The following is an 18,380-nucleotide window of genomic DNA, read 5'->3' on the forward strand; positions in this document are numbered from 1 at the left end:
TTATTGAGTTTGGTACTAGCCTCATTTACGTGACGAACAATGCTCCGGAGATGGTTGTGCACACGGACCACAACCCTCCCACATTTTTGGAAAGATTTAAAGACAAAAAAAGAGACTATTTCATTGGATCTTTATGTTGCAGACTTTTAATTTACAAATTGTATATGTTGCGGGTAATGAAAATGTTGTTGCAGATGCAATATCACAGATTTAAAAGAAATTGTGTAAATAAGATAGAACCGATACAGTCCAAATTTATTTATGTGTGCAGAATTAATATGAAAGAAATAATTTAAATTAATGACATATGTATTTAATAATAATGGCTTTAAGATTCAGAAGAAGAAAAATGAAACCATCATTTCATAGAATCCCTACAGTGGGGAAACAGGCCATTTGGCCCAACAAGTCCACACTGACCCTCCGAAAAGTAACCCACCCAAACCCATTCCCCTACCCTATTTCTACATTTTCCCCTGATTAATGTACCTTGCCTACACATCCCTGAACACTATGGGCAATGTAGCATGGTCAAGCCACCTAACCTGCACACCTTTGGACTGTGGGAAGAAACTGGAGCACCAGGAAGAAATCTGTACAGACACAGGGAGAATGTGCGAACTCCACACAGACAGTTGCCCAAGGCTGGAATCAAATCCAGATCTGTGGCGCTCTGAGGCAGCTGTGTTAACCACTGAACCACTGTGCCACCCTATATTATGATGGTTTCATTATGATGGTTGATTTATTCTTCAGGGGAAGTGTTACAAAGTTGAAAGAGGGGATGGTCACTTTAAGAGAGAGGTGCCTTTTCTGAGCTGACAGGTGTGACAGCGCATGTGTCTGTGACTAGCTGACACAGGCAGAGAGCACTGAGAATTGATAATATGTAACAATCAGCTTGGACTTGTGTTTTGATGTTAAGGTAACCGGATTTGAACTTAACCAATTAATTTTAATTGTGTTCAGGATACAAAAAAACCCTGAATTTGAATTTAATTGTATTGACAACGACGGACCAATGAGAGGGTATGAGTCTTGGGGATTTAAAAAAAAGGTCATTTTGAAAATTATTCATAGCCAATTGCCAGTTGAAGAAATAAACATCTCAACACTCTCAAAGTAATCTCTCTTAAAGTAATCCTCTATTAAAGATGCCAATGAATTTTATACAAAGACACTCGCAATAAAAAGACAAAACAAAAAAATAAGATGACCTAGGGAGAAGACAGCAGAATCAGAAGGACAGAAGGAAGACCACATAAGAGACTGTATGGGCTTTGAGAGATTAAGTAAATTTAATGTTTAATAATTGTGTTATTGGAACAGCACTTTTATAGAATTGGAGTTATATAGAGATTAGTTAAGAGAAAAAGGGGACTCAGGTTATTTTTTTCTTTAAACAGTGGAAATCAGGAGTTTTCTTTCACTCATTTACATTTTTAACAGATTACGAGGCGAGGCGAGCTTGTCTGGGTGTTTTTAGTTTTAGGTAGAAGAGGGGTTTGACCTCCATGTTCGTAACACCCATGTCCCATGAGAGAATTTTAAAAAAAATCTAAATACCTCCCCCCTGCAGCAACTTGAGCCATGGATTCAACTGTCCTTTTCTCCTATTTCTATGCTTGCCAGCACTTGGCGCCAGGAGTAATCCACAGGCAACCTAAAAGGTTCTGCTTTTGAGTCTGTTGCCTCGCTTCTCAAATTCTTGATGCCAGGCCTCCTCCCTGATTTTATCTGTGCCAGTACCAATGTGTGTCAAAACCTCTATCTTATCACCTTCTCCTTTCAGGATGCCCTTCAGCTGCTCAATGACATCCTTGACTGTAGAACCAAGGAGACAACACACCACTCTAGAGTTGGATTTTCAGCTGTAAAAAGTTATCTGTTACCCTAATGAATCTTCTAACAGTATCACTACTGCTTTGGTCTTCCTCCTATCTTGTACAGTTAGCTTGTGCTAACAGAAGCTTGGCTCGGTCTGCATTCCCTTAAGGAACCAGCATCATTATCAGCTTCCAGAATGGAAAACTGATATGTGAGGAAGACTCTAAGGAACTCCTTTACTACTTGCTTGATTCCCTTTGCCTGTCTGGTGACCTCCCATTCCCTTCTTTGCTCCAGTCCCTTGAACTGTAGTCTGACCACTTCTCTTAAATATGTTATCCATTTAGCTTTAGTCTCAGAGATATGAAGTAGTATCTCCATTTGTCACTCAAGCTCCTAAACAAGGAGCACATGTTTCTGCAGTTGGGAACACTTTCTTCACATATGATTGTCTAGGACACCAGTAAATTATATGGCTTTCCACATAAGACAGGGCAGACAGTACATTTAACTGGCTTCACCTGCCATAATTTAAACTTGACCTTAGTCTAACTTACTAGGTTTTTGAATTACTTGAACTTAAAGATACTCCTCTTACCTTAACTTTAATCTCCTCTTATTCTAAATCATAGGATCCCTACAATGTGGAAACAGACCCTTCAGCCCAACAAGTCCACACCAACCCTCCAAAGAGTAACCCATCCAGACCCATTCCCCCACATTTACCCCAGACAAATGCACCTAACCTACACATCCCTGAATACTACAGGCAATTTAACACGGCCAATTCACCTAGCCTGCACATCTTTGGATTGTGGGAGGAAACCGGAGCACCCAGAGAAAATCCATGTAGACATGGGGAGAATGTGCAAACTCCATGCAGACAGTCACCCAAGACTGGAATCGAGCCCAGATCCCTGGCGCTGTGAGGCAGCAGTGCTAACCACTGAGCCACAATGCCACCCCATCCTTTGTACGTGTCCCTGGTGCTTTCCAGCTAATTCTTTAATAGCCTCTCAGCTCTTGGGCCTTGGCCTGCCCTTGACCCCACTAATCTGTGAAAGTAGCTAGGAAAACTAGACAGCAGAGAAAAACCTCCTTCTCACCCCCTACTTACCAAACTCCCCACTACACTTACCGCTGGTTGCACTCTGTTCTGATTACACAGAGGCATTTCTATAAGTACGCTCTGCCTCAACTATTTCAGTAACTGGTTTAAACCAGATTAATTGTTAGCCCCAAATAACTGTCCAAATAACTGCAGCCCCACCCAAGAGGAGAGACTGGTTTTACTTTCTTCATGCCAAAAGAGACTTAACACCAGGTTATAGTCCTAAGTATTAGCTTTTGGAGCACTGCTGCTTCATCAGCGCTCCAAAATCTAGTATTTCCAAGTAAACCAGTTGGACTATAAACTGGTGTAGTGCGATTTTTAACTTTGTCCATCCCAATCCAACAGCGGTACTTCTACATGGCTACAAGAGACTTAACTGTTTACCTTTATAATTAAACCCAACTAAACAGTTAATGTTATCAAAGAACTACCAGCAACTCATACTCGATTCTAAGACAAAAGATTGACTCTTAGACTCCTGCACTTGCCAAACTGCCACACTCCACTCATGCTGGTTGCACTCTGAGTGCTTTGAGTACTAGATGCCGAAGGTGTTTCTTCCTCAGCCAATTGCAAGAATATGTCAGTAACATGTTCACTAAATTGTGCTTGCAAGCCTAACCAAGAAAGAGAACATAAGCTGGAAGTCCATGAACTGGAGGAGATTACAGATGAAACCCTTGCAGCAACCTCCTCTGAGGATTGATAAGTTTCCTTCCAGAGGTGGAGGTGCTGCTGAGGGTCTCTGACACTGATTTGCTGGATCCTCCTAATGTCTGCATAATAGAAGAGAGGGAATTAGTGTGGAAACTAAATTAAATAGTTGAGGGAGGTTCAGTCTCATGCAAATTGACAGAAAAAGTTAAAGTGGTAAGGGCTCAGCAGATGTTATTAAAGTTTCCAGGACAAGTAAAATAACAGACAGTATGGAAAGTCTCAAGAATCTAATATCAGGCACAGCAGGCAAGAGGTAAACCAAGAGAAGGAGGGCAGTCAACAAAAGACTGAGGGTGTTGTACTTAAATGTAAATACTAAACAAAACAAGATATTTAATGTGTGTAGCACGGATTCAATCAACAATTGATGTCGAGGGTAGAGATATGGTTGCAAGGGTATCAGGGCTGGGAAATAAAGTTCCAAGGATATACATGCTATAGAAAGGACACGCAGATGGGCAGAGGAGGCAGGTTGCCTTCTGAGTAAGAAATGAAATAAAATTAAATTAAATCAATAGCAAGAAGTGATATAGACTCTGAAGGCATACAATCTGTGTGGGTAGAGTTGAAGAACCGCAAAGGAAAAAAGATTCTGTTGAGAGTTATGTAGTCTTAGCAGTACACAAAACATAGAATATAGATCATTACAGCGCAGTACAGGCTCTTCAACCCTTGATGTTGCATCAACCTGTGGAACCAATCTGAAGCCTACCTATCCTCAACTGTTACATTTTCAGCAATATGTTTATCCAATGACCATTTAAATGGCCTGGAAGTTGGTGAGTCTACAACAGTGCCAATTAAGTCACATCTGAACCTTCTCTCTAATGAAAACAGCCTCAAGTCCCTCAGCTTTTCCTCATAAGACCTTCCCTCCATACCGGCAACATCCTAGTAAATCGCCTCTGAACCATTTCCAAAGCTTCCACATCCTTCCTATAATACGGTGACCAGAACTGCACGCAATATTCCAATACATCAGTTAATGAAAGCAAGCATGCAGGTACAGCAGGCAGTGAAGAAAGCTAATAGCATGCTGGCCTTCATAACAAGAGGAATTGAGTATAGAAGCAAAGAGGTCCTTCTGCAGCTGTACAGGGCCCTGGTGAGACCACACCTGGAATATTGTGCACAGTTTGGTCTCCAAATTTGAGGAAAGACATTCTGGCTATTGAGGGAGTGCAGCGTAGGTTCATGAGGTCAATTCCCGGAATGGCGGGACTATCTTACGCTGAAAGATTGGAGCAACTGGGCTTGTATATGCTTGAGTTTAGAAGGCTGAGAGGGGATCTGATTGAGACGTATAAGATTATTAAAGGATTGGACACTCTGGAGGCAGGAAGCATGTTTCCGCTGATGGGTGAGTCCCGAATCAGAGGACACAGTTTAAAAGTAAGGGGTAGGCCACTTAGAACAGAGTTGAGGAGAAACATCTTCACCCAGAGAGTGGTGGGTGTATGGAATGCTCTGCCCCAGAAGGCTGTGGAGGTCTCTGGATACTTTCAAGAAAAAGTTGGATAGAGCTCTTAAGGATAGTGGAATCAAGGGTTATGGTGATAAGGCAGGAACAGGATACTGATTGAGGATGATTAGCCATGATCATAATGAATGGTGGTGCTGGCTCGAAGGGCAGAATGGCCTACTCCTGCACCTATTGTCTATTGTCTATTATCCAAGTGCAGCTGCACCAGAGTTTTGTACAGCTGCAGCATGACCTCATGGTTCCGAAACTCAATCCCTCTACCAGTAAAACCTAACACACCATATGTTGTTTTAACAACCTAATCAACCTGTGAGGCAACTTTCAGAGATCTATGTGCATGAACACCGAGATCTCTCTGCTCATCTACACTACCAACAATCTTACCATTAGTCCAGTACTCTTTATTCCTGTTGCTCCTTCCAAAGTGAATCACCTCACACTTTTCTACATTAAACTCCATTTGTCACCTCTCAGCCCAGCTCTATAGCTTATCTATGCCTTTCTGTAACCTGCAACATTCTTCTGCACTATCCACAACTCTACCGATCTTAGTGTCATCCGCAAATTTACTAACCCATCCTCTGACAACCTTATGCAGGTCATTTATAAAAATGACAGCAATAGTTCCAAAACACATCTTTGCGGTATGCCACTACAAATTGACCTCCAGGATGAACATTTCCCATCAACCCAACCGTCTATCTTCTTTCAGCGAGCCAATTTCTTATCCAAACCACTAAATCACCTTCAATCCCATGCCTCTATATTTTGTGCGATAGCCTATTTGGGAAACCTTATCAAACACATTACTGAAATCCATATACACCACATCAACCACTTTATCCTCATCCACTTGTTTGGTCATTTTCTCAAAGAACTCAGTAAGGTTTGTGAGGCACGACCTACCCTTCACAAAACCGTGTTCACTATCTCTAATCAAATTATTCCTTTACAAATGATTATAAATCCTATCTCTTATAACCTGTTCCAACATTTCACCCACAACCAAGGTAAGGCTCACTGGTCTATAATTACCAGGATTATCTCTACTCCCCTTCTTGAACAAGGGGATAACTTTTGCTATCCTCCAGTCTTCTGGCACTATTCCTGTAGACAATGATGACATAAAGATCAAAGCCAAAGGCTCTGCAATCTCCTCCCTGGCTCCCCATTGAATCCAAGGATAAATCCCTTCCAGCCCAGGGGACTTATCTATTTTCACACCTTCCAGAATTGCTAACCTCCTCCTTGTGAACCTCAATCCCGTCTAGTCTAGTAGCCTGTCAACATTGACAACATTGTCTTTTTCCAGTGTGAATACCAATGAAAAATGTTCAATTAGCGCTTCTGCTAACTCCTCTGACTCTATGCACAACTTCCCACTACCGTTCTTGATTGGCCCTAATCTTACTGTAGTCATTCCTTTATTCCTGATATACCTATTTAAAGCTTTAGGGTTTTCCTTGATCCTGTCTGCCAACAACTTCTCATGTCCCCTTCTGGCTCTTCTTAGTACTCTATTTAGGTCTTTCCTGGCTAGCTTGTAACTCTCAAGCACCATAACTGAGCCTTCAACTCTCATCCTAACATAAGACTTCTTCTTCCTCTTGCGATTCATCTTCCTTAGTAAATCACAGCTCCCTCACTCAACCACTTCCTCCCTGCCTGACAGGTCCATACATACTTATCAAGGACATGCAGTAGTTGTTCCTTGAATAAGCTCCACATTTAAATTGTGCCCATCCCCTGTGGTTTCCTTCCCTGTCCAATACACCCTAAATCTTGCCAAGTTGCATCATAATTGCCTTTCCCCCAGTTATGACTCTTGCCCTACTGTATATACCTGTCCCTTTCCATCACTAAAGTAAATATAACTGAATTGTGGTCACTATCACCAAAGTGCTCACCTACCTCCAAATCTAACACCAGGCCGGGTTCTTTACCCAATACCAAATCCAATGTGGCCTCGCCCCTTGTTGACCTGTCTACATACTGTGTCAGGAAACCCTCCTGCACATATTGGACAAAAACTGACCCATCTAAGATTTTCAAAGTATAGTATTTCCAGTCAATATTTGGAAAGTTTTTCTAAATGGGAAAAGCTTTGGAAATCTGCAACACAAAGGCATGTTGGTGCGCTAGTTCAGGAATTTCTTCAGGTTAACATGCAGGTTCAGTTGGCAGATAGAAGGGCAAATGCAATGTTAGCATTCATTTCAAGAGGGCTAGAATGCAAGAGCAGAGAAGCATTGGTAAAACCGTATAAGGCTCTGGTCAGACCACATTTGGAATACTCTGAGCAGTTTTGGGCCTCCTATCTAAGGAAGGGTGTGTTGGCAGGAGCGATCCAGAGAAGATTTCCAGAAATGATTCCAGGGATATATGGCTTGTTGTTTGAGGAGCAGCTGTGATCTCAATGAAAGTTACAGAATACTGACAGGCCTTGATACAATGAACATTAATATGTTTCCACTTGTAAAAGAGACTAGGGCCTGAGGGCACAGCCTCAGAGTGAAGGGACAACTCTTTAGAGCTAAGATAAGGAGGAATTTCTTCAGCCAATGGGTGGTTAATCTGTGGAACTCATTGCTGCACAAGGCTGTGGAGGACAGGTACTTGAGCGTTTTTTTAAATTCACTCATGGGATGTGGGCATCACTGCTTAGCCAGCATTATTGCCCATCCCTAGTTGCTTTTGAACTGATTGGCTCACTGGGCCATTCAAAGGACAGTTGAAAGCCATCTATATTGCTGGGCTTGGAGTCATATGTCGGTCAGACCTGGGGAGGATAGCAGATTTCCTTTCCTGAAGGACATTAGTAACCAGATGGCTATTTCTGACACTTGGCAATGGTCATGGTCTTCAGTAGATTCATAATTCCGGATTGTTTTGTTATTGAATTCAAATTCCGCCATCTGCCTTGGTGCAATTTGAAATCAGGTCCCCCAGCTGGTGACAAAGATAGATAGTTTCTTGATTAGTAAGTGGATCAAGGGTTACAGGGAAGGCAGGAGAATGGGGTTGAGTTATGGTGACCCTGTGATTTTGAAAGATCAGAAAGATAATGGTAGCACTTACCCTTACAGACAGAAGAAACCTTCTTTTGTCACTACTGTGCATTGCATTTGACCTTGGAAACTGCACTACTTCAATATCTTCATCTAGGCTGGCCATGTATAATGGTCCTTTGTGATCTCACAAAAAGATGGCCCTTCTTCCAATCACTCCATTGACAAGCATCTTCAGGTTCTCATTAGCAAACGTGCCTTTCTGTGCTATGTCCCCAGTGGTGACAATCAAACAGCACACAGTGAAAGGCAGTTTATGGCTTGCAGCATCTGAGTAGTGTAGCGCTGGGTTTTAAAATGGCACTGGTGGTGTGAACATTTCAAAGTCATTACAGTGGTGAGCACTTCCGCCTCTCCTGCTATATGATATAATGAGCTGGGTACCATAATACAGAAGCCTGAATAATGTACCAGCCGGTTTTGAAACAGTTTCTACCTTCCTGTTGTTAGAATACTGAATGGATTCACAAACTCTTAGCATTCGCCTGTTCCTGTGTTTTTGTTTTTGCGATTGTTTACCTCTTACTTGTCTGTACTATTTAACTATATGATCTGCCTATATTGCTCTCAAGACAAAGCTTTTCACTGTCCCTTGGTACATGTGGCAGTAAATTCAATTCAATTCAATTCACTCCATGTTCGAGATTTATGTCATCAATTTTCTTGGTGAAGGAGAGGAAAGTTGGAGTAGTACATAAATAAGAGGAGTTGGAGTTTTAATGAAATGCAAAGGTGTGGAAATAAGGTAATCAGCACTCTGTGGTGGGATTATAAAGTTCCTCTTTAAGCCTTGAGGGGAAAACTGGGAATTTTTTCTCAACTTTGAGAATCAGATGCTTTCGTTCTAACAATATTTTACCACCATTCTTGATTAGGGATGAGAAAATTCACCCTTCCATGTTGTTTTCCCAAAGACAGAACTTTACTAAATAAATACTTCCAAATCATGCTGTTAGACTTTGGAAATATAAGTCAGTCTTATCAATATCAACAATAAGCAAAAAGACAGCAAATGCATGGGACTAGCACCACTTGCAGGTTTCCCTCCTTATATATCATTCTGATTTGGAACTGTGGGCTGGATTTTTTCACCTTTTGACATTTTCCTCAGTGATATTGAGGCAGGCAGTCATCTGGCCCATGTTGACTTTTCTCAAGCAATCTTGGCTAGATAGAGTAAACGCAGGAAGAATGTTCCTGATGCACCCTGGGGGGCTCCAGTATTGAGTGTTAGTGAGGATGAAATATTGTCCCCAATCTTCACTGATTGTGGCCTGTGGGCCAGGAAACTGAGGATCCAGATGCAGAGAGTGGGGCTTAGTCAAAGATCACTAAGTTTAGTAATCAGTCTCACGGGGATAACAGTTTTGAAGGTGGAACTATAGTCAATGAATAGGATTCTTATGTAACTGTTATTGGTTTCAAGATGTTTGAGGGAGGAGTGAAGGGCAAGTGATATGGCATCTGTCATGGATCTATTGGTCTGATAGGTAAATTGGAGTAGGTCAAGAGTAGTGGGGAGGCTGGAGTTGATTAATGTTAAGATTAGAGTGGTGTTAGAAAAGCACAGCAGGCCAGGCAGCATCCGGGGAGCAGGAAAATCGATGATTCGGGCAGGAGCCCTTCACCAGGAATGGAGTTGATTAATGCCATGACCAGCCTTTCAAAGCACTTCATGACCACTAACGTTAGGGCCACTGGGCGGTAGTCATTGAGACATGCTGCATGAGCTTTCTTAGGCACAGAGATGATGTTGGCCCTCTTGAAACAGACAGGGACAGTGGACTGCTGCAGGGAGAGGTTGAAGATGTCCAAGAAGACCTCTGCCAGTTGATCTGTGCATGCTCTGAGTGCAAGGCCTAGTATTCTGTTTGGTCCCATTACTTTCATTGTATTCACACAAATGAAAACTGATCTGATCTCTGATGCAGTGACTGTTGGGATAGGTTCATCAGGACTTGTCTGAATAGGTGTTACCTCTCCACCACCATTCTGCTCAAAGCTAGCATAGAAGGTGTTGAGATGATCTGGGAGGGATATGTCATCACCTGCTATCTTGCATTGTCTTTTTTAGAACTTGTGATGTCATTCAGCCTTTGCCAGAGTTGCCGAGTGTCTGGGTCTCTAGTCTGGATCGGTATTGATCCTTGACTGTCTTAATGGCTCTGTGAAGGTCATATTTGGATTCCTTATGTTTGAGTGGGTCTCCTGATCTGAAGGCCTCACATCTGGTTTTTAGCAGGTTCTATATGTCCTGATTCATCCAGGGTTTCGTGTTGGGGAATACCCGGACTGACTTCCTTGGTATGCAGTCCTCCACACACTTGCTGATAAAGTCTGTGATGGTGCTGGCATACTTGTCCAATGTACCTGCGTTCAGTTTGAACATGGCCCAATCAACCAATTCCAGACAGCACCAGAGTTGATCCTCTGCCTCCTCCGACCAGCACTGGACCTGTATCAGGACGGGGTCTCCTGCTTGATCTTTTGCCTGTAGGCTGGGAGAAGGAATAAGGCATTATGGTCGTAGTTCCCAAAATGAAGGCGGGGCATGGAGCAGTAGGCATCTTTCACAGTGGTGTAGCAATGGTCTAAAATGTTCGGGTCCCTTGTGGGACTGGTAATGTTCTGGTGGTACTTGAGCAACGCCTTCCTTAGATGGGCTTGATTGATGCCACCAGTTACAATAACTAGGGCCTTGGAGTGTTCCATCTCCAGGGTGTTAGTGGTGGAGTACAGCACATCCAGAGCTTCTTCAATCTTTGCTTGTAGCGGTATGTACACATCAGTTAGTGTAGCAGCAGTAAATTCCCCTGGTAGACAAAAGGAGTGGCATTTGATGGTGAGGAATTCAAGGTTTGGGGAGTAATGGTTGCCCAGGATTGCAATATTCATGCACCACAAGTTGTTGATTAAGAAGCAAACCCTCCACCCTTTGTCTTACCCTAGGATGCTGTACAGTCCATACGATGGATAGAAAAACCATCAGCCTGAAGTATGCAGTAGGGAATGGGCGGTTTGAGCCAGGTTTCTGTGAAGCAGAGTGCATAGCAGTCCCACAGTTCACTCTGGAAGCTGAGCCGTGATCTGAGTTCGTCCATATTGTTATCCAGAGATTGTACATTTGCTAGGAGTAGTCTTACTAGCATGCTGGCATGCTTACCCTGCTTCCTCGCAGATTTCTTGCATTTGAGTGGTCTGGTGGAGTGGACTGTGACTGCTTACAGTTAAGTGATCTTTCTTAGGATCTTGTGGAGCATGTGTGCATTTGTGAAATAAGGAAGCGTCAAATCTTCAATTTGTGTAAACTTAATTTAGATTGTGATTTGTAGCTTGCTTAAAGAGAAATCAACAGCTTTTAAATTCTATAGTTACAAACTTTCAGCAGGCTTCTTTTCAAAGGGGTGCATTGAAATCACAGCCTAATTAAGGAAGAAAGCTTTGGTTGATATCTGGTTCAACAAAGCAGTTTTCAATTTGATATTGTCCTTAACTGAAGCAAAAGCAGAAATTTCTGGAGAAGCTCAACAGGTCTGGCAATATCTGTGGAGAGAAAGCAGAGTCAATGTTCCAGGTCTAGTGACCATTCTTCAGAAATGTTCACTTTGTTTTCTCTTCACAGATGTGGCCAGACCTGCAGAGTTCCCCCAGCAATTTATGTCTTTGTTTCAGTATCAAATTGAAAGGAAAGCATACAAAATAGCACAGATCAATGATGGATCAGAAGACTGGGAAAGTTTTTAACACCAACAAAAGATGACCAAAAAATAATGGAGAGGAGGAAATAAGCTATGACAGCAAACTAGCAAAAAAAAAGCAAAACAAACAGAAAGAGCTCCTTTAAATACATAACGAGGAAGATAGAGTCAACAATGAACAGGGGCCTTCAGGGAATGCGACTGGGGAAATAATAATAGTGAACCAGGAAATGGCAGAAGAGTTCAACAAATACTTTACAACAGTTTTCACAGCAGCAAATACTAATAGCATTACAGAAATACTAAATAACCAAGGGGTGTATGGGGGATAGTGAGGAAATAAATAAAATAATTATTACTCGAGAAAAAGAACTTGGAAAATGAATAGGGCTAAAGGCCAATAATTCCTTGGGTATTAAAGGAAGTAGCTACAGAGATATTGGATGCACTAGTGAACAAATCCATAATTCTGGAAAAGTCCCAGAGGATTAGAAAACTGCCAATATAACACCATTATTCAAACAGGAAGGGAACAAAAAAAGCGTCATTATAAGCCAGTAAGCTTAGCATCTGACATTGGGAAAAAGACAGAGTCAATTATAAAGAGTGTAATATCAGGGAATTAAAAAACATAGAATACAATCTAGCATTGTTCATTTCTCAGAGCAATGCCTTGACCAGTCAGAATTAATAACTTGTTTAACATTTAAACAAAACCTATTAGTTGTCCCTAATAACTTGTGCATTCTCCGAGCAAGACTTTTCACAATCAGAGTCCATTTGCCAACTCATCAGCACTTTCCTCTCACACAGCATAAGCGTTGGTTTACACAGTATACATGTTGGTTGATGAATAAAAGATGAAATGTGAGCTCTTGCATAAATTATTGAAAGTGGCAATACAATTTGACAGAAATTAATAAAGCACACAGCATCCTAGGTTTTATTTAATAACAATGTAAGTATAAAGATAAGGAACTAATGTTAAACTTAAATAGAATACTGCTTTGGACTGAGGTGGAGTTCTGTGCCTTGTTCTGGGCACCATACTTTAGAACGTACATGAAGGCATTGAAGGAATTGTGGAAGAAGTTTAGAGAAATGATTCCATGGATGAGCAACATAAGTTGCATCAGTAGATTGGAGAAGTTATGTCTGTTTTCCTTGAGGAAGAGAAGGCTGAAAGAAGATTTGATAGAGGTAATTAAATTCTGAGGCACCTGAATTGGGAAGAATGGAGAGGATATAATTGTTCCCATTGGTGGAATGATCATAAATAAGAGTGCATAGATTTAAGGTAATTAACAAAAGAAACAAAGCCAACATGAAAAAAATCTTTTTCCTCATACTGAGTGGGAAACCACCTCTCATTATGGTCGAGGCAGCTTCAATCAAGGCATTTGACAGGGAGCTGGATTGTTTCTGAGAAGGATCAAATGTGCAGGGTTTTGTGGAGAATAAAGATCAGCTCTGAATTAAAACAAAACATGAAAATAAGAAACACATACTGGCATATTGCAACCAGAGGCTGTATCTAATTTTCATGTTTTCAGAGATGACCATTATTCAGAAGTCAATACCTACTCTACACCAATGCCATCATTACCACCACCTTTGCCTTTTGTTTCACAGCATCATTGATATTTAATCCCCATCATCCTCTAACCATTTCCTGACTTTCTCTTTAGCTCCAACTGACCCTCTTCCCTTTTTCAACTGTATAAAACCCATCATGTTTCTACCTCTCTTCAGCTCATTCTTGATGAAGGGCTTATGCCCAAAATGTAATTCTCCTGCTCCTCGGATACTGCCTGACCTGCCGTGCTTTTTCAGCACCACATTCTCGACATCTCTCTTCACTTCCAAACAAAGTTCATATTAGATTCAAAACATTAACTCCCTCCACAGATCCTGCCAGAACTGTTGTTTTTCTACTGCACATTCTGTTCTTAATCCCAAATCTATGATTCCTTATTTTAGACTATCCAATCAGGGAAAGTCTCACTGTTGCATCATCCTGGGAAGGATAGTAATCTCTCCTTCCACTCTTTTCCAAAATGACAGAACCTGGAAGTATAAGCCCATAAGAAACTAGAGGTATAAAGATTTTAGAAAATCTGACTATATTGAATTTGCTCAGGCAAAATTAGCTATGGTCCACCAATGGAGTATATACTCAATGACTGTTTTTACCTCTAAATCAAACATTTGTTTCATGAATACAGCATAGTCTGAATTGAACTCTTTCTTCCGTGGATCCAGAATATCATAGTGACTCTTCTTCAAATTTAGATAGATATTCTGAAATTTTATTGCCAGAATCTCGATTCCTTCAATTGTTGAATTGTGTAATGCAGAAAAGGTTTTCACTGCTTCAACCATTTCTGTGATCTGCAAATTTAAAAAAATATCAGTTACCATAACCACACTTAAGTACAATTTGTAAAGAAAAAGTTAATATAAGTATTTACAATCTCTTGTTAAGCTTTTCAAGTGACAAAAGCATAGAATAGCCTGTGCTTCATCTCCCTAGTACAATATGGTGTGCACATTCAAAACAAACTGGAATAAATTCTCATTTAGGAGTAACTTATCAGAGAGCAGGAATCTTTCAGATTCATATCCACTAATTGTTATGAAGAGTATAAGCCAGCAAGAACTTGCAGAGGCACAGAGTCTGGAACAAGGTAACAATGAAATGCTTGGTCAAAACAGCTAGCACGGTTGCTAGGAGACAAAAAATAATTCAAATTTGGCCAATCAGTTTAAATTATGCCCCAAGATACCAAACTCCAATCAAGTTTGAATTTGGTATTTTGCCAATATTAAAACCAATGAAATGATTCTATGCCTTGGTGTATAAAACTGGAAAAACAAATTGAACAGTTGAGAGAGAACTGCCAAAAGACCAACAGATGTAGGCTGCTAGTAAGAACTCTCTGAGAGGTACCTGTCCAGAGAAGGAGTTTGTATAGAAAAAAACATCAACACCAACCTGGGGAGAAAATCTACAGAAGAAGATACAAAGAGAAGATTCGACAGCTGGCTGGTTTTGAAATGTGAATTTTTCAGGAAATCTTTATTTGGGGATTTATCGGATCAGTAGAGGAGTAGGTAATGAATAGGTTTAGATAAATGAGTTGTAAATAGTTTTTAGTTAATTCTTCTCTGTTAGACTTTAAAAAAATAAAATTGTTAATTTTTACTTTACATAGTGACTTTTGGGATAGTTCTTTGCCTCTCGAATTTTACTGCATGGGGTAAATCTTTTCTGTGGTGCTGGTTTAAAATAGCTGGGGGGGGGGGTGTACCCTGTGCCACAATATGAATGATAATCCTTTTGTAAAGCCTCCAAAAGCATCCCCCCAATTATGGGTTATTATGTCAAAATTAAACCTTATTTACTAAATAGCATTTCAAAGTACATGCGAACAAATTTAATTCTGAGATTAGAAAAAAATAAGACCTGTACACTTTCATTATTTGTAAAATGCACACCTTACATATGTGTGACTTTAAGAACAGTTTTCATTTTTTAACATGGGAGTCAGGTACATAGTACAGTTTGCACTGGACAGTAGCAGTCCAAGTCAGCAACACCTCTCGGGGCAGTTAGGGATGTGCAATAAATACTAGACAAACCAGTGATTGTAACATCCTTTGAGAGACTATTTTAAAATTTGCAATCCAGCCAATTTCTAGTTCCAATTTCTTTTTCTCCCATACAAGGTTTATTGTATGGGAGAAAATCTATCCAACATCCTTCTTTATATCCAGTCCCAGAACAATTAAGGATAGACAATGAATGCCATGGCATCCGTAAATAAATATTTTAACATAAACATTACTTTATTTGCATATGGGATGTGGGTTTTGCTAGCTAGGCTAACATTTATTTCCCATCTCTAACTGCCCACAGGATAGTTAAATGTCAACTACATGGAATCCCTACAGTGTGGAAGCAGGCCATTCAGCCCATTGAGGCCACAACAACCGTCCAAAGAGCACCCCACCCAAATGCAATCCTTACACTATCCTTGTAACCCTATATTTCACATGTCTGACCTACCTAGCCTGCGAATTCTTGGATACTATGGCAAAACTTAGCAAGTCCAATCCACCTAACCTGCACAGTTTTGGACTGTGGGAGGAAGCTGGAGCACTTGGAGGAAGCCCACACAGACAGTTACCCGAGGGTGGAATCAAACCCAGGCCCTGGCATTCTGAGGCAGCAATACTAACCACTGAGTCACTATGCCACCCTGAGGGACTGGAGGTACATGGAGGCCAGACAAGGTACGAATGGCAGATTTCCTTCCCTGAAGAAAATTAATAGCCCAAATAGGTTTTTACTCAAAGCACAGTGATTACATGCAACAAAAACAGAAGTCGCTGGAAAAGATCAGCAGGTCTGGCAGTTACTGTGAAGAGAAATCAAAGTTAACATTTCGGGACAGTGATCCTTCCTTAGAACTTCTGAGTGCAAAGCTTTGGTTAAATGTTAAACCCAGGCAGATTGTCTTTACCCTAAGAAATGTATTTAAATAGAGCCTGGCAGTTTTTTTTTCATGTGACATGGGCATCTCTGGCTGGGGCCAGTGCAGATTGCAAATTTATATTTGCCCATGAGCAGGTGGTAGTGAACTGTCTTTCTGAAACACTGCAGTCTATTTGTTGTAGACACTCCTACAAGTGCGATTAGGTAGGGAGTTCCAGGACTACAGTGAAGGGATTTTGATATACAGTATTTCCAAATCAGAATGGTGAGTGGTTTGAAGAGGAATTAGAGCCCACAGTGTTAGGGGCAAGGTACTAGATTGGCTGACTGGCAGAAGGCAGAGTTGGGATAAATGTGTCTTTTTCAGGATGGCAGTGGGTGGCTGGTGAGAACCCACAGGGGTCAGTGTTGAGATCACAACTATTCATGCTGTACGTTAACAATCTGAACAAAGCAACTCAAGGGATTCTTGTTAAGATTGCAGATGACACAAAGATCAGTGCTTGGGCAGGTAGTGTTGAGGAAGCGGGGAGGCTGAAAAAGACTTGGACAGTCAAGGAGAATATGCAAAGAAGTGGCAGATGGAAGACAATCAGGGAAAATGCAAGGCATTGCAATTTGGGAGGAAGAATAGAAATGTAGAGTATTTTCTAAATGGGGAAAGGTTTGGGAAATCTGAAGCACAAAGGAATTTCAGAGACTTAGTTCAGGATTCTCTTCAAGTTAAAATGCAGATTCAGTTGGCAGTTCAGAAGGCAAATGCAATGCTAGCATTCATTTTGAGAGGACTAAAACACAAGGACAGTTATGCACTGCTGAAGCTTTTTAAAGTTCTGGTCAGACCATACACTTTGACTCTGATCTCCAGCATCTGCTGTCCTCACTTTCTCCATACTTGGAATAATGTGAGCAGTTTTGGGTTCAGTATCTAAGGAAGCAAGTGTTGGCATTGGAGGGGCTCCAGAGGAAGCTTACAAGAATGATCCTGGGGGTGAAGGGCTTGCCATATGAGTGTCAGTTGAGGACTCTGGGTGGAGACTCAATGGAGTTTAGAAGGAATAAGATTCAATTCCCTACAGTGTGGAAACAGGCCCAACAAGTCCACACCAACCCTCCAAAGAGCAACCCACCCAGACCCATTCCCCTAACTAATCCACCTAACACTACTGGCAATTTAGCATGGCCAATTCACCTAACCTGCACATCTTTGGACCGTGGGAGGAAATCAGAGCACCCAGAGGAAACGCACGCTGACAATATACAAACTCCAACAGACAGTTGCCCGAAGTGGGAATTGAACCCGGGTCCTTGGTACTGTGAGGCCAAAGTGCTAACCACTGAGCCACCATGCCAACCAGTTAAGGGAATATCTCATTGAAACCTACAGAATACTGAGAGGCCTGGATACAGTGGATGTGGAGAAGATGTTTCCACTGGTGGGAGAGCCTAGCATCTGAGGGCACAACCTCAGGATGAAGGGTCGATCCTTTAGAACTGAGACAAGGAGGAATTATTTCAGCCAAAGGGTGGTCAATCTGTGGAACTCACTGCCACAGAAGGCTCACGAGGCCAAGTCATTACGTGTATTTAAGATAGAAATTAACAGAGTCTTGATTAGTAAGGAATAAAAGGTTACAGAGTGAAGGAAGGGGAATGGGGTTGAGAACATATCAGCCATAATGGAATGGCAAAGTAGACTATGGATCAAATGGTTCTGGATTAGTGGTGCTGGAAGAGCACAGCTGTTCAGGCAGCATCAGAGAAGCAGAAAAATCGACGTTTCGGGCAAAAGCCCTTCATCAGGAATACAGGCAGAGAGCCTGAAGGGTGGAGAGATAAGTGAGAGGAGGGTGGGGTGGGGAGAAAGTAGCATAGAGTACAATAGGTGAGTGGGGGAGGGGCTGAAGGTGGTAGGTCGGGGGCGAGTGGAGTGGATAGGTGGAAAAGAAGATAGGCAGGTAGGACAAGTCATGGG

The 18,380-nt window shown here is 41.5% G+C and overlaps 1 protein-coding gene across 1 annotated transcript in view; it reads right to left on the reverse strand.

Annotated features, from left to right (window-relative positions):
- The window catches only part of LOC122540182 (dynein axonemal heavy chain 8-like), a 1,320,893-nt gene that overhangs the window by 1,019,485 nt on the left and 283,028 nt on the right, over positions 1 to 18,380 (reverse strand). Inside the window, exon 13 of the mRNA XM_043675532.1 lies at positions 14,101 to 14,298. Within this exon, the coding sequence (XP_043531467.1) occupies positions 14,101 to 14,298 (198 nt within the window). The remainder of the gene's footprint in view (positions 1 to 14,100; positions 14,299 to 18,380) is intronic.

The sequence above is a fragment of the Chiloscyllium plagiosum genome, chromosome 3 (genome assembly GCF_004010195.1).
Source record: "Chiloscyllium plagiosum isolate BGI_BamShark_2017 chromosome 3, ASM401019v2, whole genome shotgun sequence".
In the NCBI taxonomy this organism is placed as follows: Eukaryota; Metazoa; Chordata; class Chondrichthyes; order Orectolobiformes; family Hemiscylliidae; genus Chiloscyllium; species Chiloscyllium plagiosum.